Source organism: Macaca nemestrina, chromosome 13, assembly GCF_043159975.1.
Source record: "Macaca nemestrina isolate mMacNem1 chromosome 13, mMacNem.hap1, whole genome shotgun sequence".
In the NCBI taxonomy this organism is placed as follows: domain Eukaryota; kingdom Metazoa; phylum Chordata; class Mammalia; order Primates; family Cercopithecidae; genus Macaca; species Macaca nemestrina.
This window is the reverse complement of record NC_092137.1, coordinates 75,984,288-76,007,766: the sequence shown is the minus strand read 5'-3', so window position 1 is coordinate 76,007,766 and position 23,479 is coordinate 75,984,288. Positions and strand designations below refer to the sequence as shown.

Here is a 23,479-nt window from a genome sequence, read left to right as displayed (position 1 = left end):
CCCATCTACCATTCTACCAATATTCAAGTGTGTTTATCAAGACAGAAAAAGAACAGGTTTTAATACCTATCTTCTAACAAGATAAAGAGAAGAAAAATATAAGATAGAGCCTCTTGTTAACCTTTTACTTTGAGAGGTTCTTTTGAGAGGTTATCTCAGCAAATAATCTAAACAAGTGAAGGATAGGATATCTATTACCTGTTGACAGTAGTAACATGACTATATAATCATAAGTGAAAAAGATCAAGGAAGTAGCTGAAAGCTGCTGCATGACAGACAGACCCCTAGACAATCTCCTTCCTGGACAGACCCCTCCAGGAAGGAGATTGGAAGCCTCTATTCTAGGAAATCTGACAAAACCAAAATATTCATGTGGAGGAGGGGACTCCCAAAAAAGCCCATTCAGATAACCCTAAAGACAACCCCTTGCCACAATCCCAAGGCTTTGAAGCTTTTTAGTCCCTCATTCAACCATAAGACAGCCAAAGATTACCAGATATCCTGGAAAAGCCTGAAATACAGACAAAAATAAATAAATAAATAAATACAGAAAGAAATTTGGAGGAAATAGATGTGCAAACAATTTTAAATGAAAAAAAAATACAAACACTATATTGAATACCCTTTATCTATGAGCAAATCCATAGATAAAGGCTTTTTGGTTATAAGAAAAGGAACTTTTACAAATCAAGAAGGGATCTTTAAGATTTTTAAATACAATAGCAAAGAGTTGGAAGATCGAGCTAAAGAGCTAAAACACAAAGAGACTGGGGTCAAGGGAGGGAGGTAAGGAAATAGATACCCAGTGCTGGATATCCAGCATCCAAAAAATAGTTTGGAGAACAAAGCCGCAGAGAATAAATCATCAACCAATGCTAAGTGTTTCCCAGAACTGACAGAAGTGAGTTACTACCTTGGAAGGGTTCACCTAAAACCCAATACAATGCATAAATACAGACCCACACCAAGGCACATCATCATTAAATTTATGAGAAACAGAAATCAAAATGGCATTGGATTTCTCCATACAACGAGGGAAACAAAGAAAATGGAGCAACAATATTTTTAAAGTTCTGAAGGAAAATTACCTCCTACCTAAACATATAAAGTATCAATCAAACATGAGACATGCAAGGTCTGAAAAATTTTACTTCCACTTAAACTTCCTCTAGAAGCTACCAAAGGATGTGCTCCAGCAAAACAAATTAGTACTCAATAAAATGGAAAATATGGAATCCAGAAAACAGCTGAGCACAGGAAAGAAGTTAGTCCCAAGATAGCTAGGAACTAGAGGGCAGATCTGAAGGTAATGATGGAATGAAGGTAATGGACAGGTTGAGAGTTGCCTTCAAGATTTAGGATAGTACTGTACCTTTTAACCTGAGCAACAGTATACCCAGGTGAGTATGGACCAAATTACATGCTTTTCTTAAGCATGTGTGATTATACCCCAGCTTTCCAATCCATGCTGCATGGATCAGCAACAACACTCATATCATATACCAAAGGTATTGTTTTGACCTAATCCTAAGATGTAGACTTTGATTCATCATGCTGTGAGCATCAAAAAAGTTTTCTTCTTCTAACCACATTTCCGCGACATCCAGTTACCCAGTATAATCCTGCCAGATACCCTGTAGTGAGCCTTCTGTTTAGCAGAACTCACTCATAACCTTAGCCATGAACTTGCAAAATTGGCCTTTTAAACTCTCAGGGGGAGCTGAAGCCAGACTGTGACCCAAAGACTGTAACGTTTCCCTTGAAGCCTTCATGCAATAATAGTAATACTGCCCTTTTATACTTGCTAACAGGTTTTTCAAAATTAAATATATTGTTGAAGAATATATGTAGGCAGTAAACTAAAAGAAATGCAAAGGAATGATTTGTTATGCCCAGACTGTTTGTTCCCCAAAGAAGACCACCAGAGTCCAGAGTCAAAGCCAAGCGGCAAGGATCTTTACTACAAGTTCGAACCTGGTCCCTCCTTTACACAGTACACAAGAGGGCCCCGAACAATGCGAGCGTTTGCTTTTTATAGCCCAAAAGTTGTAGGGGAACAAAGAAATTCTTTTGGCTCCTGCGCTTTCAGTAACCTTGAACGGCTGTCTCCTTATCGGAGACTTTCCAGGTGGTGTTTATACTGGGCTCAGGGAGTTTGAGAGATATATGGTGGTGGGATGGGAGGATGGGATGTGTTTGTGCTAGGCTCAGGGAGTTTTGAGCCCGGGGCTGAGGAATGTGCCCAGCTCCTTTCAGATTAACAAGTCAAGATGATGTTTACATTTAAAACGGAAAGAGATACAATTGCAGATACACCAGAATCTTCTGAGATCTTATTAAATGTTTTATTTCTGAACATTTTAGATATTATTACTAAATGTTCAATTTCTTAACCTGATAGTGGGTACATGAATGTTTATTTTATTATTCTGTAAATCATACATTATTGTGCTTATGAATTGTTTCTCAATTTACAAAAAAATCACCCCAACTATTCCCCTTGCTCAGGTTCCATGCTCATTAAAGAAAATTCTGGTGATGCTCTGACTTCTATTGTAGCTTTACCTCCAATAAGCAAATGGACATCGGACCATTTGGCATGTGTAATTCTCTTTTTAGAGTAATAAACTGGTGTACAAGTTTTATTTTACAAAAAAGTATTAAAACAATGAATGTTTAGGTCACTTAATTACTATGTTCTTATAAATGAAATTAAATTGGTCTCAAAATATATCCTCTTAGAGCCAATAATCTTCTGCAACTAACCAAATTCATTCTCAGAATCAAGACCTTTTCGACGCTTCAATTTCCTTCCATATTGCAGCTTCAATTTTTGAAGTATCATATTCCCTCATCATATCAAATTCAAGCCACGGCTGACTCCACTTCTGAGCTTCTTCCATTTGCTCTTCAGTTAAACAAAGATCAAATCTGATTCCTTTAATATCAAAATTTGGACGTTCCCAGCGTTTAGACCAGGGCTTAGGCTTCATTTTCACTTTCAGCTAAGGAAGATTTAAAAAAAAAAAAAAAAAAGGAATAATTAGGCTGATAGGCATAAGCAAAAATTCTTCTGAAGTTTTCATTAAGATGATTCTTTCTTATTTTATACTTGAACTTCTAGTTTCAAATGTATAACCCATACCTCATTAACAGGAACTTTCTGGGTAGGCTCTTGTGCTACTGGCTTCATATTCACATCAAAAGTGCTATATTCAGGAAGGGCATCTCGTAAGTACAGCAAGCTATCATCCAGCCGTTTCTCTAATTTGACCACTTCAATCTCGTGGACCCGAGGATTATAAAGTTCAAAGCAAATCTCAACACCTAAATAGAAAATAAAATACATTCTTACAATCTAAGTCCACATTCCTATACATGTTTCATACTACAGTAAAAGGGTTTCATAAAGGAATTAGCACGAAGTTTTGCATGTAGCAAATGTGCCGTTAATTTGAAATGTTTAAGATAAAGATTACTGAAAGAAATAGAAATAAGCTAAAATCCATTTAAATATAAAGTGAGAAAGTCTGAATTGGAATGATAGTCTAAAAAAGAAAAAATGGCTTCTAGAAATATGTTGAGTCACATATCTCTTAATTCTCATAGTAGTAACATCAGAGAAAGTCTGAATTTTTCCCTATGTCATGTTTTTATCTCCCAATTACTTGAAGAAAAATCAATCTTCCATGTTAAGAGTAATAAGATTAATGGTGCAAAAGAAGTAAAATATTAAGTTCCAACTTTGGTTAGAAGCTCCCTTGATTAAGGATTAGTGGATTAAAGGGCTAGAGAGAACTAGTTTTGCTTTTTCCCTTTCACCTTTCACCATGTGAGGGCACAGTGCTTGGCCCTTCCAGAGCACACAGCAACAAGGCACCATCTTGGATGCAGGGAAGGAGGCCTCACCAAATACCAAACCTGCCAGCACCTTGAACTTAGATTTCCCAGCCTCCCGAACTGTGAGAAATAAATTTGTTCTTTCTAAATTACCCAGCCTGTAGCATTTGGTTATAACAGCACAAACAGAATAAGACACCAGAAATGTAAACCAGAGACCTGTAGCATTTTGTTATAACAGCACAAACAGAATAAGACACCAGAAATGTAAACCAGAGACTGCACAAATGCAAGCAGATGATGGTGACATGGATGAGGGTGACAGCAATGTAGAGGGAAGAACAGACAAAACTGTGATATATTTTTTGGAGATTGTGCCAAGAAAACTTGATTGACTGCATGTGTGAAAGTAAGTGGGTAGGCAGTGGTACCATTTATGGAAATAGAAAAGACTGTGAATGGAACACCATGCAAGGGGAAATAAAGGGTTCTGCTTTCAACTTATGCTGGTAAGACATCCAAATAGAGTGTTGATCAGATAGTTGCAAATGCAAATCTGGAACTTAAAAAGGGTCAGTCCTGGAGTTATAAATTTGGAAGTTATCATTATAAAGATGGTATACAAGCCATTGGACAAGAAGGAAACACTAATGCAGGAAGTAGTCATGGGGAAGGTTGAGGCAGGTTACAACAGTCAGACATACTATAGAGAATGGCAAGAGGGAGCTAATCCTTTTGGAGTATTCTGTGTCCACTACTTCAAATTCAGTATCTCACAGTTGATTGGCTAGAACCATGTAGAGGAGAAACTATTACTATCTTAATGCTTAAAGAAAATTAAATAACTCACTCCTATGCTCATTTACTTCTATTACAAGGCCTCTCCAAGTATTTGACCTGATTTAAGGCACAAATCAATTAAGTCCTGCTGAATTCCTACACGCACAGCCCACCAGGTCATTACAGACAGCAACTGCTTTCACATTTTCAATTTCTTTGAAAACAAGAATACTTGTTGTTGGAACTTCATGAAGCATTCAACTTGATAAACTTAACTGTTCCTGCCATTTTAATTAATAATCTTGCTAGAGTTTTACTACTTGTTCCTCTGCCTATAAGGCATAGTATACAAACACAATTTTGCCTTTTTAAAATTCCTCCCAAGTCATATAAGACAGTGATATTCATTTTAGGAGCAAGTAATTCATGAAGACATTATATGTTTGTCTTAAAGTTTTACTCATGGGTTATTTGCTCCTAAAACGAATATCCCCATACTGCTTTATAGTGATTTATTCCCCCCTTTGATGTTGCCATGGTTTGCAAAGTCTATTTCTAATGACTGTTGCTCCAATAATATAAGAAGCCTTCAAGAGAAAGATGTCCATCAACCATATTTAATCATTAACATCAAATCTCAATCCATTCTAAAGCCAGAGGCTCCACATCTTCCCTCAGAGTCCCCTTTTACTTTCAAATTTCAGATTTCTTATCCCAGGATGGAGAAACAAAAAGGAATCCTGAGATAACATTTTCTAGACAATGAAAATGATGAAATAAAACTTACCTTGTCCTTCGATAACATTCCTAAGGATAAAAGTAGCTCCAAGGCCTCTTCCTGATCTCTGGATGCAAATCCCCAGAAACTGGCTGATTTTTCCACTGGCATATGGGTCAGCTGTAGTAACACGAAGAATACTTCCTACAAATTCAAAAGAGGAGTGAACTTTTTTTCCAGCACACTCAGCTGAAAAGTAAACTTTATATAAGATGCAGAGACAAACAAATAGCATTGCTAGATAACTTCTTCACTTCCTAAATCTTTTAATTTAGGAATAAATACTTCATATGAGCATAACCCAGATATGTAAAAAAAAATCTTCTTTTGTTTTTTAAGAAAACTAACCATCCAATCACTAAGAAACTAACCACGCAATCACTAATAATAAAAGCATATAGCTCTTACTGACCAACATAGAACTCTGGGATGTGGAGTACTTTTCTCCTTTCTAACATATCTTTTCTTTCTATTTGAAATTTCAGAGGATCTGTTCTTCCCCTTCGAGGAATGAATTCAGGACTCAAGAACCTGTGAAAAATACAAATAAATTAATTAATTAAAAGTAAACTTAAAAGGCTGCTAAAAGAAAAATTGCTGCTTTTCAAAGAAATTAAAGAATATGATATTGACGTGTTTTATTGTTCACTGTCTAAATAAAAGTCAATCTTATTTCTAAAATTGTTAATGCTCATGAAAACAGCTAATGATTCCTGAGTACTCACCTGGTATTTTGTTAAAAGCTTTGTGAAACATCTATTGCATAAATTAATCCTTCTAGCAACTATGTGGGTTTGGTGTCATCTGCTTTTTACAGAGCAAGAAACTGAAGCTTGAAAAAAGTAAATAACTAACCCATTGCTACATTAGCTATAAATCTGTCAAGTCAAGATTTAAATGTAGGTATGTTTGTCAGTCTCCAAAGCCTATAACCATTACTACAGGTCTCACACTGAGCTATACATGCTACAATAAATTATGTCAGAAAAGACATCAACATATAAATTACTAATTATAAACTGACTTTTAAAATGATCTTCCTGATCAGAGAAGATGGCCCTGGAGATGGTGCTGAAGGGCCTGCGGCATCTGCAGGCTTGTTTGCTGTATCTGCTGGCCAAGACTGTAGACCAGTTTGAGTATGATGGTTGTGACAACTGTGACACCTATTGGTAGTCCTGGTGTCTCGTGGTTATTATCTTTCTGCCCTCCTGGTACAGCAGTATCCCTTGAAGAAATCCTGAGGCTTTGTAGTGCTCTTTGCTCCCTGCCATGCTTAATAATTCTTGCTTTTCCCCCTCCTCATCTGTTTTCTTCTGTTTACTGCTCTTCCTGTACCTTAGGCCAGTCCCGCATCCTTGCATTTCACATTCTCCTAACTGGAGACCCTTGGGCCTTAGGCGACTGCTGGGTCCTAGTCTGCCTTGTTTGTGCCTCTGTAGGAGGGAAGTCCTTGCTTTTCTCCTCTGGCCTAGTAGGGGACCTTGGGTAATGTCCCATTTTTGGCCAAGATGAGGTATTTGTTTTAGAATAAAAAATTCACCATAAATTCTCATTTACTTAAATTTCCACAGAAATCCTGTTCGTGTCCCCATTTTGATTTCCCTAAGTTGCTGGTTCTCCCTCTGTAAAAAGAGAATGATTAGACCCTGCCTGTTTACCTCAGGATTGTTGTGATTGTAGAAATGAAGCTATGTAAAAACTGTGTAAATCTTATAAAGGTGAAATCCTTTTGCTTAAAAAATAATAATCTTCCTTTTTTTCTTCTTTAACTGATTTTAAGCTCATTAGAAATATTTACTCTACATAAAAAGTATAAATGACAGTACAATGAATATTCATGTCTCTACCACCCACCTCAAGAAATAAATTATCAATATTGTGGAAGCCCCAGTGTATCCCTTCCTACTCTGTAGAGTTAATTACTATCCTAAATTTGGTGATTATTCCCATGAATTTCTTTCTCTTCCTCAATTTTCTACTTTGAAAATTTTAAAGCCTACCAAAAAAATAATACAATGAACAACTGTAGATCTTTCATCTACTTTTACTAACTGCTAAAATTCTGCTGTATTTGCTTTATATATACATATAATTTTTTTCTGAACCATTTGACAAAGGTGTGGTGGCTTACATCTGTTATCCCAACACTTGAGAGGCCGAGGAGGGTAGATCATTTGAGCCCAGGAGTTCCAGACCAGGCTAGGCAACATAGTGAGACCTCATTCTCCAACAAAAAAAATGTTAAAAATAGCCAGGCATGGTGGCGGGCACCTGTAGTCCCAGCCACTTGGGAGAATGAGTAGGGAGGGGCCTAGGAGTAGGAGGCTGCAGAGCCAAGATCATGCCACTGCACTCCAGCCTGGGTGACAAAAGCAAGGCTCTGTCTCAAAAAAATGGAACAGCAAGGCATTTCATTCCTCAATAATTTAGAAGGCTTATGCTAAGAATAAGGACTTGCTCCTATATTATCATGATACCCTTATGACACCTATAAAAGTTAGCATTAATTTGATAACATAATCTAATACAGAGGTATCGAATCTTCTGGCTTCCCTGGGACACACCGGAGGAATTATCTTGAGCCACACATAAAAGACACTAACAATAGCTGGTAAGCTTAAAAAAAAAAAAAAGTCACAAAAAAATCTCATAATGTTTTAAGAAAGTTTATAAATTTGTGTTGGGCCACATTTAAAGCTGTCCTGGGCTGCAGGTTGGACAAGCGTGGTCTAATATAGGGTTCATACTCAAATGTATGTCAATATCCTGGGAAGGTATTTTACATCTATTTGTTGCCCAATTCAAAATACAATCAAGCTTCACACATCATATTTGGTCGTTAGTCTCTCAAACTAAGACTTTTCCCCATCTTTGTATTTTTATAACATTAACTTTTTTGAACAGTCAAGGCCTACTATCTTATCCCTAGATTCTGGATTGTTTCCACAGGCCTAGACTAAGGTTAAATAATTTTAGTAAGAATATCACAGAGATGATGATGTGAACAACTTATTCTGTCACATCAGGAGACACATAATATCAGCTAGTACCACTACTGGTAAAGTTATGTTTGATTGTTTGGCGAAGTTTCAGAAGGTCCCCCTTAAATTTCTTTTTACTTTACATATGCATGTATGTCTGGGCAACATATACTATTGTTTAGTATAGTTTTGTTTCTGTTTTTTCTGAGACGGAGTCTTGCTCTGTCAACCAGGCTGGAGTGCAGTGGCACGATCTCAGCTCACTGCAACCTCCGCATCCTGGGTTAAAGCAGTTCTCCTGCCTCAGCCTCCTGAGTAGCTGGGATTATAGGTGCATGCCACCACGTCTGGCTTTTTTTTTTTTTTTTTTTGTATTTTTAGTAGAGTCGGGGGTTTCACTATGTTGGCCAGGCTGGTCTCGAACACCTGGCTTCGTGATCTGCCCTCCTTGACCTCCCAAAGTGCTGGGATTACAGGTGTGAGCCACTGCACCTGGCCTATAGTTTTAAACTTCATAAAAATAGCATCCTACTACATTAATGATTCTAAAGGTTTTTTCCCACACATATTTGTGAAAATCTTCCATGTTTAAAAGTTAGTTCTAGTTCATTCACTTTTCACTGCTGTACAATAAATATTCTGTCATATGAATGCATTTGCCTATTCACCTACTGTTGGTTATCTATTCTGCCTCTAAATTTTTGTTATAAAAAATACTTACATTCATTCTTGTACTTGTCTCCTTGTACATACATGTAAGAGTTTAGGTTGTGTGCTTTCTGAGTGAGAAGGTATACACAACTTAAACTTACTAAATTCTGTCAAATTGTTCTCCAGAACATATCATTTACATTCCTGTTTAAGTGAATTCTATTAAATGCCACCCTTTAAGAGATATTCCATTAATACCTTCAAAAAAAAAGTTTTATAAGGACATATTTTCTGAATTTCTAGGTTATCTAACTCCAAGTTTACTTCTATTTAAATCCGTGGAATATTTTAAATGTTAAAAATAAAATAAAATAAAATAAAAAGGGCAGGCGTGGTGCCTGTAGTTCCAGCTACTCAGGAGGCTGAGGCGGGAGGATCACTTGAACCCAGGAGTTTTGAGGCTGCAGTGAGCTAAGATCACCACTGCACTCCAGGCTGGGTGACTGAACCACACTCTATCTCAAAAATTTAGGAAACAAAAAAAAAATCCCAGAGGTAAACCAATCAACAACCTACAGTCCTTTCAAGAAGCCTATAATCATAGCAGGTTTTTCCTCTGAAAACTGTTTTTTTAAAAAGGTTGTTACAAAGCTCTCTTTTCAGATCTTAAGTACTTTAAATTTACATGTACCTCCAAGATTACCACCATTCATTTTAGTTTTTATTCACACTGTTTTGATAAGTTTCAGACACACTTTAGAGGCAATTTTTACTGTGCCTTGTCTGCCAAAACTTCCAACCTAACCCACAACAAATTTTTTAAGTTGGCCAATCTATTCCTATCCAGGGTTGGGGTCTTTTGAGAGAAAAGAACGGCTCTTGGACGTAAACAGGTATAAACAGGATGTACCTCAGAGAAAAACTCTGGTATAGGACATATACCACAGAAGAGCTTAAAATATGGGGAATCCTTACTTGAAGTTCTGACTCAATAAAACTGCAAAGAAGTTCAATGCTGGCTTGGGGAGAAGCGAGGAAGACAGAACACTGTGGTGCACGGGTTCATGAATCCTACACACCAGCTCGTGCAGGTGAAGGTGCAGCCCCCACCTTAGAGCCAGTACCTCCAACGCGAACGCGCTCAAGCGCGCACCGAACCCAGTTGCCGGCCTGGCGCCAGGGCAGTGCCTCACCTGCGTTCCTGTTCCGCCGGGCGGCGCTTGTCCATGATGACCGGCTTCGGCGGCGGCTGGAACGCGCCGGGCTCGGAAGGCCCAGTGCTGTGCTGCCGGACAGGCCCCGCGTGGACCCCTGCGGGAGCGGACGACGAAGGTCAGGACTCTAGTGCCAGCCCTGAGATCCCGCAGAGCCCCGCAATCTCCCCCAACCCGGTGTCCCACGGAGGACCAACTCTGGGGTTGCCTCTCATCTCCAGGCTCGCCTCCCCCATCCTGACCCTGGGCCCCTAACGCGCCCCAGCTCGCAAGTCCCGCTCCTCTTACTGCAGGCGAAAGAGGCCGGCGCGGGGAACAAAGTCCTGGCGGCTTGGAAACTCCGACCTAGGCCCATTGCAGCCCCGTGCCCCGCTGCAATGCAGGACGCCATGCCAGCTAGCTTACGTCAAGACTACAACTCCCAGTAATCAGCGCGACGAGGTTGTAGCTGCGTGCCACTAGATGGCGGCTGCTGTGGGACAAAATAGATAAGTCTCTCCCCCTGCTCCTTTCCTGATGTCTTGGGAAAAGAGCAAATTTCTCTAGTTCCCCATAAGGAGCTAAGTTACACCCCTCCACAGGGGTGTTCTCCCGGCCTAGAAAGCTCTTTCCTACCTCTCTGGATCAACTCTATCTTCTCAGGCAAGCTCTCGCTATGTGAAAATCCCGTTGTAGGCCTTCATTCCCACTAGATGCCTTTGTTGGCAGCTCTGATCTCATTTGCAATTCTTTCTTTCTTGTGTAATTATTAGATTAGTATTTAAATCTGCTATTATACTATAATGAGGCAAGGGAAGGGAGAAAGTCTTCTTTTTTCTCACTGTTTTATCCCAGCACCTAGAACCTACCTGGGCCTTCACTCTTTGTTTTTATTTTGTTTTGTTTTGTTTTTCTGAGACAAGGTCTTTTTCTGTTGCCCAGGCTGGATGGAGTGCAGTGGCGGGATTATGGCTCTGCAGCCTCCAACTCCTGAGCTCAGGCTGTCCTCTCACCTTAGCCTCCAGAGTAGCTGAGACTACAGTCTTGCACCATCACGCCCAGCTGATTTTATGAATTCTTTGTTGAATGCACAGAAAGGAGAATAGAACAGTTCCTGACAGAACTGCTGGCCCATAATCCTTGAGACTACAGAAAGCCTAAACCCTTTGAGGAACCCAAATGAATTTGGGCTGGACAACAGTGGGTATGGATAGGTGGGAGAAGCAAAGCTGAAAAGTCTTGTTAAGAAATTTGGAAAATGACTGGGCGTGGCCAGGTATGCCTGTAATCCCAGCACTTTGGGAAACCGAGGCAGGAGGATCCCTTGAGTCCATGAGTTGGAAACCAGCCTGGGCAACATAGTGAGAACTTACCTCTGCAAAACAAACATAGCCAGGCACGGTGGCTCACGCCTTTAACCCCAGCATTTTGGGAGGCCAAGGTGGGCAGATCGCCTGAGGTCAGGAGTTTGAGACTAGCCTGGCCAACATGGTGAAACCCCGTTTCTACTAAAAATAAAAAAAAATGTATCCTAGTTTGGTGGCAGGCTCCTGTAATCCCAGCTACTTGGGAGACTAAGGCAGGAGAATCTCTTGAACCCAGGAGGCAGCGGTTGCAGTGAGCTGAGATTGTGCCTTTGTATTCCAGCCTGGGCAACAAGAGTGAAACTCCATCTCAAAAAAAAAAAGAAAAATAAAAAAAAAGGAAAGAAAAAGAGAAACAAACACACAAAAAAAGAAATTTGGAATTTGTTAGCAATGGTGACACAGTATAAGGATTGAACACTTAGAGTAATGTGATTATTTAACTACATATTAGTCATTTCAGTTGTATTAATGTCCCAAATTTACCTCAAATTCAGCATATCCATACTGAGTTCATCTTGTTCACCTCCAGACTTCCTTCCCAGTATTGGCTATCTCAGGGAATGACTTCAGCATCCACTCTCTTGCCTAAGCCAAAAATTTCAGTGCCAACCTTGATTCTTCCCTATCTCCCCTTGGATGAAGTTCCAAAAAGTATGCCTGGCACCATCAAATATTTCAGGAATCCATGTACCTTCTCATCTTTGCATCCATATTACCAGTCTAGGTCACCATTTTTTCCCCTCAGGATCCCTGGAGATCCCTGCAACAGCCTTCTCATTAGTCTTCCTTCCTGTAGTTACCTCCAGTCCTTGACACAGCAACCAAAAAAGATGGCACAGAAATGAATACCCTGTTCTTGGGTTTCCCCAGTTTAAAGCCTTACTGTTTACTTTTGACAGAAATCAAATGCTCAAAAAAGCAATCAACCTCTGCAGCTTGGCCCCCATACTCCAGCTTGGCATCCTGAAAAACATGAGCTGTTACATCAGCCTGAGGAACAGGGCCATGTTTTGAGCACAGAACTCAGGGTGCTGTGAAGAAAGACAGGGCCTTGTATTTTAACTCTAGCTTATTCGATTAGAACAAGAATTTATTCTATAAATGACAAGGAATCACACAACCAATATTTCAGATGAGCAATATTTTGGCTCTTCTACCTACCCAGAAAAGTAGACTTCAAACTGTTAAGAGTAAAAGGGAGGAGAGGCAAAGATAATCATGACTGGCAGTGGTGAAGATTTTTCTGTATTAACCATGCCCAGAACACTTGGCCTTCACTCTTGCTAGGATTGGTGCTATGGGCAGGGGCAGAAAAATAAAAGACAGACTTTCACAGGAGGACGGCAGAATTTACTAGACATTGCCAAGCCATGCCTGCTGCCCTCCCCACTTCTACAGTTGAAGGAATAGTTGTGTAGAGTTTTACAAAACTGGAAGAATGAACCTAAAGAATCTTATTTAATTTTCTCCTATATTCTTGCTCACCCAACATCCATCAGGCCATTTTGACCTTATCTTAATGTGGAGAACAAGCTGGAGTTTAAATTATTCCACCAAACAACTTCATAGAGCAAAATCAAAGAGCACAGAGCTGGCTCAACCTTTTTGTGAGCTGATTACAGGAATAGAACTTTAATTATTTACTTCTGTGTTTTACACCCATGGAAAGGAGATCATGAACATCATTATATAATGTTCAGCCAAGGGAAGAAAGTATTCCAGGCAAACTGGCTGCTTCAGGTTATTGTGACATCAGGATCTTTGTCTGTTTTGCTCATTATTACATCCTCTAGTAGAATATCTGGCACCCAATAAATATTTCTAAGTAAAATTAGGTAGATCACTCTGATTGTACTTTAGAAAACGGATGAGAAGCAGGAAATTATTGTAATATTCCAAAAGAGAGAGGTGCTAACCTGGAACAGAAAAAAAAAAAAAATGGTTCTTAAAGTCATCTTAAAATCATCCCTAATAAGAGCCTTGACTAGCAACGTCAGCACAACCAGGGAACATGTTAAAAATACAAATTCTCAGGCCCCACCCCCAGACTTACTGAATTTAAAACTTTGGGCACAGAACCCAGTGATCTGTGCTTTAACAGATCCTCCAGGTGATTCTGATAGTTGTTCCAATTTGGGAACAATCGAGGTAGAGGCAATAGAAATAGAAAGTGTTATTTGTTTTTCTATATCTCCATCTATTTTTGAGGTAGAGTCAGTAAAAAAAAATTTCTGTAATGTACTAGCTGTGAGTCTTTGAGAGAGGTTCCCATCTCTGCTTTTGCTTCTTCATGAGTAATAGGATAGAGGTATACCTACCTCATTGAGTTGGTATAAGGATTAAATTGAGATAATGCATAAAGTTTGGGGATAAATATATAGATCATAATAAGTTATTTTTTTCCAACTTCATTGAGACATGATTGAAGATAAAATTTGTATATATTTAAGGTGTACAACATCGTGATTTGATATATGTATGCAATGTGAAATGATTACCACGGTTGAGCTAATTAACATATCCTTCACCTAATTGAAAAAAAAAAAAAAAAAAGCTTTTTGTAAAACTTACTTTAAAGATGCCAGCAAGAGAAAACTATAATCTGATTCATCTGTTAAATAGACTAATTTCCAAAAAAAGAATCTCCTATACCTAGAAAACCCTAAAGGTGCTACCAAAAGACTCCTAGACCTGATAAACAACTTCAGTAAAGTTTCAGGATCCAAAATTAATATGCAAAAATCTGTAGTATGTCTAGTCTATACACCAACAATATTCAAGCTGAGAACCAAATCAAGAATGCAGTCCCATTTACAATAGCCACCAAAAACATAAAATACCTGGGAATACATCTAACCAAGGAGATGAAATCTCTACAACAAGAACTACAAAACACTGCTGAAATAAATTATAGATAACACAAACAAATGGAAAAACATTCCATGCTCATGGATTGGAAGAATCAATGTCACTAAAATGTCCATACTGCCCAAAGTAATTTACATATTCAACAACATTACTATTAAATTACTGTCAGGAGAAAAAAACAATTCTAAAATTCATATGGAAACAAGAAAGAGTCCAAATAGCCAAAGAAATCCTGAGCAAAAAGAGTAAAGCAGGAGGAATGACATGATCTGACTTTACACTGTACTACAAGGCTACAGTCTCCAAAACAGTATGGCACTGGTACAAAAAGAAACAAATAGACCAATGGAACACAATAGAGAATCAACAAATAAAGCCACATACCTACAACCAACTAATCTTTAACAGAGTCTACAAAAATTAGCAGTGGGGAGATGGCATCGTATTCAATAAATTGTGCTGGGAAAACTGGCTGACTATATGCTGAAGAATGAGACTAGACTGCTACCTCTCACCACATACAAAAATTAACTCCAAATGGGTTAAAAACTTACATGTACGACCTCAAACTACAAAAATCCTAGAATAAAGCCTAGGGTGTACTCTTCTGGACATTCGCCTAGACATAGAATTTATGATTAAGTCTAAAAAGCAAATGCAGCAAAAAACAAAAATTGACAATTGAGATCTAAATAAAGAGCTTCTGCACAGCAAAATAAACTATCAACAGAGTAAACAGACATCTTACAGAATGGGAGAAAATATTTGTAAACTATGCATCTGAAAAATGTTTAATTCATATTCAGAATCCATAAGAAATTTACATAATTGAACAAGAAAAAAAACACCCTTAAAAAGTGGGGAAAGGGCATGAACAGACATGTCTCAAAAGAAGACCTATAAGCAGCCAACAAACATATAAAAAGAAAGCTCAACATTACTAACCATCAGACAAATCAAAGCCAAATGAGAAACCATTTTCGCACCAGTCAGAATGGCCATTATTAAAAAGTAAAAAAATAACAGATGTTGGCAAGACTGTGAAGAAAAGGAAACATTTACACAGTGTTGGTTAATAAATTAGTTAAGCCCCTGTGGAAAGTAGTCTGGAGATTTAAAATAACTAAAAATGGAATTACCGTTTGACCGAGGAATTCCATTACTTCTACTGGCAGGGCACAGCGGATCACGCCTGTAATCCCAGCACTTTGGGAGGCCGAGGCAGGTGGATCACGAGGTCAGGAGATCGAGACCATCCTGGATAACACGGTGAAACCCCGTCTCTACTAAAAATAAAAAAATTAACCGGGCGCGGTGGCGGGCGTCTGTAGTCCCAGCTACTTGGGAGGCTGAGGCAGGAGAATGGCGTGAACCTGGGAGGCAGAGCTTGCAGTGAGCCGAGATTGCGCCACTGCACTCCAGCCTGGATGACAGAGTGAGACTCTATCTCTAAATAAATAAATAAATACATACATACATACATACATACATACATACATACAAAAATAAAAATCATTCTACCAAAAAGCCGTATGCACTCATATGTTCATTGCAGCATTCTTCACAATAGCAAAGACATGGAATCAAACCAGGTGCCCACCAATGGTGGATCGGATAAAGAAATGTACATATATGCCATGGAATACTACATAGCCATAAAAAGAATGATATCATGTCCTTTTCAGGTACATAGATGCAACCAGGGGCCATTATCCTCAGTGAATTAACACTGAAACAGAAAACCAAATACTGAATGTTATCACTTCTAAGAGGGAGCTAAATGGGTACTCAGGGACATAAAGATGGGAACAATAGACACTGAGTATTCCAAGAGTGGGGAGGGTGTGAGGGGGATAAGGGCTGAAAAAGTATCTATTGGGTACTATGTTTACTATTTGGGTGATGGGATTAATAGAAGCCCAAACCTCAGCATCACCCAATATATCCATGTAACAAACCCACACATCTAGCCACTGATTTTTTTTAATTTTTATTTTTTATGTTATTTTATTTTTGTGTGGGGAGACAGAGTATTGCTCCGTTGCCCAGGTTGGAGTGCAATGGCACGATCTTGGCTCACTGCAGCCTCCACCTCCTGGGTTCAAATGATTCTTGTACCTCAGCCTCCCAAGTAGCTGGGATTACAGATGCACACCATTACACCTGGCTAATTCTTGCATTTTTAGTAGAGGCAAAGTTTCATCTTGTTCCCCAGGCTAGTCTTAAACTTTTAGGTTCAAGTGATTCACCTGCCTAGGCTTCCCAAAGTGTTGGGATTACACCTGTGAGCCGCTGTGCCTTGCTAGCTGCTGAATGGAGGAGGAGGAGGAGGAGGAGGAGGAGGAGGAGGAGGAGGAGGAGGAGGAGGAGGAGGAGGAGGAGGAGGAGGAGGAGGAGGAAAGAAAGAAGAAAAAAGAAGGAAGAAGAAGAAATCTCTCATTCCAAAGAAGGGGGGGAGGAGGAGGGGTGGGGGAGGAAAAAAAGAAAGAAGTCTCTTATTCCAAAGAAGGGAGGGAGGGAGTGAGGAAAGGAAGGAGGAGGAAGAGGAGGAGGAGGAAAGAAAAAGAAAAAGAAGAAGAAAGAAGAAGAAATCTCTCATTCCAAAGAGGGATTAGTCATAATGGTAGTCTGGAAAACCAGTTACAACATGAAAAGTTAGCCAGTGCCCAGCCAGAAAAGGAAAGAGCCTTAGACAAGTAATTTGGGGAATTTCCAGGCCCACTGATGAGTTCATCCTGGGGCAGACATAAATGAAGGAAGTTGTAGACAACAGTTGTCAAGTTGTCTGATTCCATGGATGAAATAATCCCTAATAGGAGACTTAGCTTGTTGCCAATAAACACTTGAAACCTGTATTAAACTCCCTTTGTTCCGTGTTCATCAAGCAATCCCTTCCATATTTGACATTAAATTTTGCCTTCAAGGAGAGAAAGTGGTAGTCACAAAGACATGAATGTTCTGGTATTCTGGTCAGCATATTATTTTTTGTTCACTTATAAGTTAATAAACTAGCATTTAGTTTTGTCATATCAATTTCATAAGTTTGGTTCATGTAAGTCTGCCCTAAATGATGTATCTATTTCATGCTGTGCTGAAAATCAGGTTCTGGGCTTTCAAAATCAAAAGTCAGACCCAGGGCCATGACAGATTCTCCAAAGTCAATATTATCTGTGAAGCCTTGAAGTATATATTTTGCCTGGATGAAGGAACTTCGTATTGCCTCATAAGCTCACCCCCACTACACATACACTCCTTTATTCACTATCTATAACTATTTAATAAGTTGCTTCTAAATTTAACAGCTTAAAACAACAAACATTTATTGTTGTATGGTTCTGTGGGTGAGAAATCCAGAAGTAGCTTAGTTGAGTGATTTTGACACCAGGTCTTTCACAATGCTGCAATCAAGAGGTTGGCTGGGGCTATAGTCAACTCAAGGCTCAACTAAGGGAAGATCTGCTTGCCAGCTCATTCTGTGACTAGAAGCAGCCTTGCTGGCTATTGGCTGGGGACATTGGTTCCTTGCTGTATGAACCTTTCCATACAGCAGCTCATAACAGGTACCTGGCTTCCCTCGGAGTGAGCCAACAATGGAACAAGAAGGTGAACAAGACAGAAGTCACAGTCTTTTTGTTACCTAATCTCAGAAGCAACGTGCCATCACTGTTACCGTGATTCTGTTCATTAGAAACAAGTCACTAGGTCCGGCTTACACTCAAGTGAAATGCACCCCAAAGCCAGAAATACAAGGAGGTGGGGATTATTGGAGGCCATCTTACAAGCTGCCTGCCACAAAATCATTTTCATATTCAAATGTACGAAAGTATAATATTTTTTCTACAAGCTAGCCAATGTTTCATTGCAATGACTATTAAACAACAACGCCATAGCACTTCATATTTGCTAGCCTTTTATATTTTTAAATTACATGTGTAATACTAAAATATTCTTAGTATTTGTGAGCTAATTCTCTCCAGCCATCCTCAACTTAGTAAGAAATATTTATTTCCTTTTTTGCTTGGTGAATATCTTGAGCTGACTAGGATTTTTACACAGATTTGGACTTTGAGCCCTAGTCAGAAATGGATGTAGGCCTTGTTGGAAATACAGCCCATTCTTGTGGATAATTCATCACACACTGATGGCAAGTATAGGAGAGAGGGATGGTGGGGAAGACCATGATGGTGATGGAAGTAAAATGTGAGAAGAGACAGTCTAGGATGGCAAGAGAAGGTAGAGCAGATATTTCTCAATCACTCTTTCATTCATTCATTTATTCATCTGGTCAGTCAGCCTTCTATTTTATTTAACAAGTTTTATTGTTCACCTACCATGTGCCAGGCACTGGGCTAGATCCTGGAGATACAAAGTTGATAATCCTAGTGTCTTCATAATAGGATGCTATAGTGTAAAGGAAAGACTGTCAAACAATGACAACATTACCTGCTAAATAGGGAGAGAGAGGCATAGACCACAGTGGGAATATGGGGGTCAGGGGAGTGGGAGCTGGTGATGTAATCTGATGATCTGATCTGAGTTTAAAAGTGTGAATGGGGCTGAGTTCTACAGGGTTGTAACTAAGTAAATATCTAGCCTGGAAACATAGTCTGTTCCATTGCTTCATGGAGGAGCAAACCTGGAAAAAAGGAACAAGAAAAAATGTTATTGACACAGGAAGGACAAAGTAGGAATAAAAATTTTAAAAAACCAATTTAAAACAGTTACACATGTGTATGAGAATTTATGATGTGAGTAAACTGGCACTTAAAATCAGTGTGGAGGCCAGGTGCAGTGGCCCATGCTTGTAATCCTAGCACTTTGGGAGGCTGAGGCCTTTGGGTCACTTGAGGCCAGGAGTTTAAGATCAGTCTGGCCAACATGACGAAAATTCATCTCCACTAAAAATACAAAAATTGGCTGGGCGTGGTGGCACACACCTGTAATCCCAGAACTTTGGGAGGCTGAGGCACAGAATCACTTGAATTGGGGAGGTAGAGGTTGCAGTGAGCTGAGACCGTGCCACTGCACTCTACCCTGGGTGACAGAGCGAGACTCTGTCTCAAATAATAATAACAATAAATAAAATAAATGTGGAAAGGATGGAAAAACGATGTTCAGACAATTAGATATCTGGTGGAAAAAAATATGAATTTATCCATACTTCACAATTTTGGAAAATCAGTATCTTATATTTCTATTTACTTGATATGTGTAAAGAACTTCTGGAAGAATATCATATATATATAAGAATATATATATAAGAATAATATCATATATATAAGATTTATATATATATCCCACAAATGAAAGAACTTACCTTCCCTAGGATAGAAAAGGCTTAGAAAAAGAAGAAACAAGGTTGGAGCTAGCACTTTCACTGTATGCATTTTTGTATTGTTTGACTATGAACCTTATAATTATCTATTCTAGAAATCGAATTTTGAAAAATGAAAACTTATGGATGGAATGAAGACATAACTATGAGAAAAAAACATGCAAGACATTGTAAGTAAAAATAAATTGTAATGCCTTTTTAAATAGAATGAAAAAACCCCAAAGCCATGAAGAGAGAGATTGATAAGTTTGACCCCCTTACCACTGAAATCTTCTAGATGAAAAACAGATATCATAAACAAATTTTAAACACTAGTGATTGCCAAGTGCAGTGGCTCATGCCTGTAAATCCCAGCACTTTGGGAGGCCAAGGTGGGTGGATCATATGAGATAAGGAGTTTGAGACCAGCCTGACCAACATGGCAAAACCTCGTTTCTACCAAAAATACAGAGATTACCCAGGCATGGTGGCACATGCCTGTAGTCCCAGCTACTCGAGAGGCTGAGTGAGGCAGGAGAATCGCTTGAACCTGGGAGACGGAGGTTTCAGTGAGCCGAGATTGCACCACTGCACTCCAGCCTGGAGGACAAAGCAAGACCCTGTCTCAAAAAATAAATTAAATAAGTACATAAAACACCAGTGATCAACTTGGAAACATTTCTTTCAAATTGTAGAAGAGATAAATGATTAATATTAAGAAATTACACCATTGACTGGAAAAAATATTGAAAGATTGACGATGTCAAGCGGAGGAGACATAAATTATAACATTTTAACCCAGCTGCTCTACCTCTTATTCACAGTAAATATAAACTCATCGCAAGCTCTGAAATGTTCTAGTGGATGACAGTCATGCCAGAAGTGTTCATTCAATTGTTCAACAAAATCTTGGGGGAAAAAAACCAGTGTTCATTATAATGGGAATGACTAACCCAAATGTGGCAATTCAATAATACAAAAAATTATGACAGAATTAATAATTAACTGGATCTATATATCATTTTTATGATAGTTATGGTGATATAAATTATGATAAAATCATAAATAACATATTTACTTACTTTATTACATCTATAAATATAAGCAACCAAGGGCAAAATCACCCATTTCTGGGAATGATAAAGCCCCTAGTCAAGACATGCACTAGGGCTTAACCTACAAATCTTGGTATTGAAATGCATTTAGAATGTTATTTCACAGTAGAAAGGCATTCCCTTTAGAGGTGCGGCCAAGGCCCACCCCACAGAGTCCTGCAGCTTCTATCTGTACAGAGGAGAGGGCTGAGTAATAGTATCAATTCATTATTGTTTAGATGGAGTTTTTAGACTTCAAATAGTTATTAATCACAAAGTTCTATTCCCAATGTCACAATTTGTACATCCTCTCCTACGAACTTATCCGGGGAAATATCAATTATATTTCTTGATAATTGCTTGCAATTGGCTCTTGGGGTAAACTTCATAAAATTTTACTTGATAAAGTCTACAATTCTTTTTTTTTAATTTTTTTTATGATTATACTTTAAGTACTAGGGTACATGTGCGTAACGTGCAGGTTTGTTACATATGTATACTTGTGCCATGTTGGTGTGCTGCACCCATCAACTCATCAGCACCCATCAATTCATCATTTACATCAGGTATAACTCCCAATGCCATCTCTCCCCCCTCCCCGCTCCCCATAATAGGCCATGGTGTGTGATGTCCCCCTTCCAGAGTCCAAGTGATCTCATTTCCCACCTATGAGTGAGAACATGTGGTGTTTGGTTTTCTGTTCTTGCAATAGTTTGCTGAGAATGATGGTTTCTAGCTGCATCCATGTCCCTACAAAGGACACAAACTCATCCTTTTCTATGGCTGCATAGTATTCCATGGAATATATGTGCCACATTTTCTTAATCCAGTCTGTCACTGATGGACATTTGGGTTAATTCCAAGTCTTTGCTATTGTGAATAGTGCCGCAATGAACATATGTGTGCATGTGTCTTTATAGCACCATGACTTATAATCCTTTGGGTATATACCCAGTAATGGGATGGTTGGGTCATATGGTACTTCTAGTTCTAGATCCTTGAGGAATCACCATACTGTTTTCGAAAATGGTTGAACTAGTTTACAATCCCACCAACAGTGTAAAAGTGTTCCTATTTCTCCACATCCTCTCCAGCACCTGTTGTTTCCTGACTATTTAATGATTGCTATTCTAACTGGTGTGAGATGGTATCTCATTGTGGTTTTCATTTGCATTTCTCTGATGGCCAGTGACGACGAGCATTTTTTTCATTTGCCTGTTGGCTGTATGCATGTCTTCTTTTGAGACATGTCTGTTCATATCCCTTGCCCACTTTTTGATGGGGTTCTTTGTTTTTTTCTTGTAAATTTGTTTGAGTTCCTTATAGGTTCTGGATATTAGCCCTTTCTCAGATGAGTAGATTGCAAAAATTTTCTCCCACTCTGTAGGTTGCCTGTTCACTCTGATGGTAGTTTCTTTTGCTGTGCAGAAGCTCTTTAGTTTAATTAGATCCCATTTGTCAATTTTGGCTTTTGTTGCCGTTGCTTTTGGTGTTTTAGACATGAAGTCCTTGCCCATGCCTATGTCCTGAATGGTATTACCTAGGTTTTCTTCTAGGGATTTTATGGTATTAGGTCTAACATTTAAGTCTCTAATCCATCTTGAATTAATTTTCGTATAAGGAGTAAGGAAAGGATCCAGTTTCAGCTTTCTACTTACGGCTAGCCAGTTTTCCCAGCACCATTTATTAAATAGGGAATCCTTTCCCCATTTCTTGTTTTTCTCAGGTTTGTCAAAGATCAGATGGCTGTAGATGTGTGGTATTATTTCTAAGGACTCTGTTCTGTTCCATTGGTCTATATGTCTGTTTTGGTACCAGTTCCCTGCTGTTTTGGTTACTGTAGCCTTGTAGTATAGTTTGAAGTCAGGTAGTGTGATGCCTCCAGCTTTGTTCTTTTTGCTTAGGATTGTCTTGGCAATGCAGGCTCTTTTTTGGTTCCATATGAACTTTAAAGCAGTTTTTTTCCAATTCTGTGAAGAAAGTCATTGGTAGCTTGATGGGAATGGCATTGAATCTATAAATTACCCATTTTCACGATATTGATTCTTCCTATCCATGAGCATGGTATGTTCTTCCATTTGTTTGTGTCCTCTTTTATTTCACTGAGCAGTGGTTTGTAGTTCTCCTTGAAGAGGTCCTTTATATCCCTTGTAAGTTGGATTCCTAGGTATTTTATTCTCTTTGAAGCAATTGTGAATGGAAGTATATTCATGATTTGGCTCTCTGTTTGTCTCTTACTGGTGTATAAGAATGCTTGTGATTTTTGCACATTAATTTTGTATCCTGAGACTGCTGAAGTTGCTTATCAGCCTAAGGAGATTTTGGGCTGAGACGATGGGGTTTTCTAAATATACAATCATGTCATCTGCAAACAGGGACAATTTGACTTCTTCTTTTCCTAACTGAATACCCTTTATTTCTTTCTCCTGCCTGATTGCCCTGGCCAGAACTTCTAACATTATGTTGAATAGGAGTGGTGAGAGAGGGCATCCCTGTCTTGTGCCAGTTTTCAAAGGGAATCCTTCCAGTTTTTGCCCATTCTGTATGATATTGGCTGTGGGTTTGTCATAAATAGCTCTTATTATTTTGAGATATGTTCCATCAATACCG

The 23,479-nt window shown here is 38.9% G+C and overlaps 2 protein-coding genes across 2 annotated transcripts in view; one reads left to right on the top strand and one right to left on the bottom strand.

Moving 5' to 3' along the window:
* Positions 1-2,323: 2,323 nt before the first annotated feature.
* On the bottom strand, positions 2,324-10,649 carry LOC105465322 (mitochondrial ribosomal protein L19). The gene is made up of 6 exons (XM_011713731.2): positions 10,536-10,649; positions 10,227-10,344; positions 5,811-5,929; positions 5,408-5,542; positions 3,146-3,327; positions 2,324-3,005 (listed from the first exon to the last, which is right to left on the bottom strand). Exons 1-6 carry the CDS (start codon positions 10,636-10,638, stop codon positions 2,784-2,786), a joined length of 879 nt encoding a protein of 292 aa, XP_011712033.1. The 5' UTR covers positions 10,639-10,649; the 3' UTR covers positions 2,324-2,783.
* LOC105465317 (eva-1 homolog A, regulator of programmed cell death) overlaps positions 10,248-23,479 on the top strand; it is a 180,561-nt gene continuing 167,329 nt past the window's right edge. The window contains exons 1-2 of the mRNA XM_071076969.1: positions 10,248-10,365; positions 19,892-19,966. The gene's annotated coding sequence lies outside the window, so the exon portion shown is untranslated. The remainder of the gene's footprint in view (positions 10,366-19,891; positions 19,967-23,479) is intronic.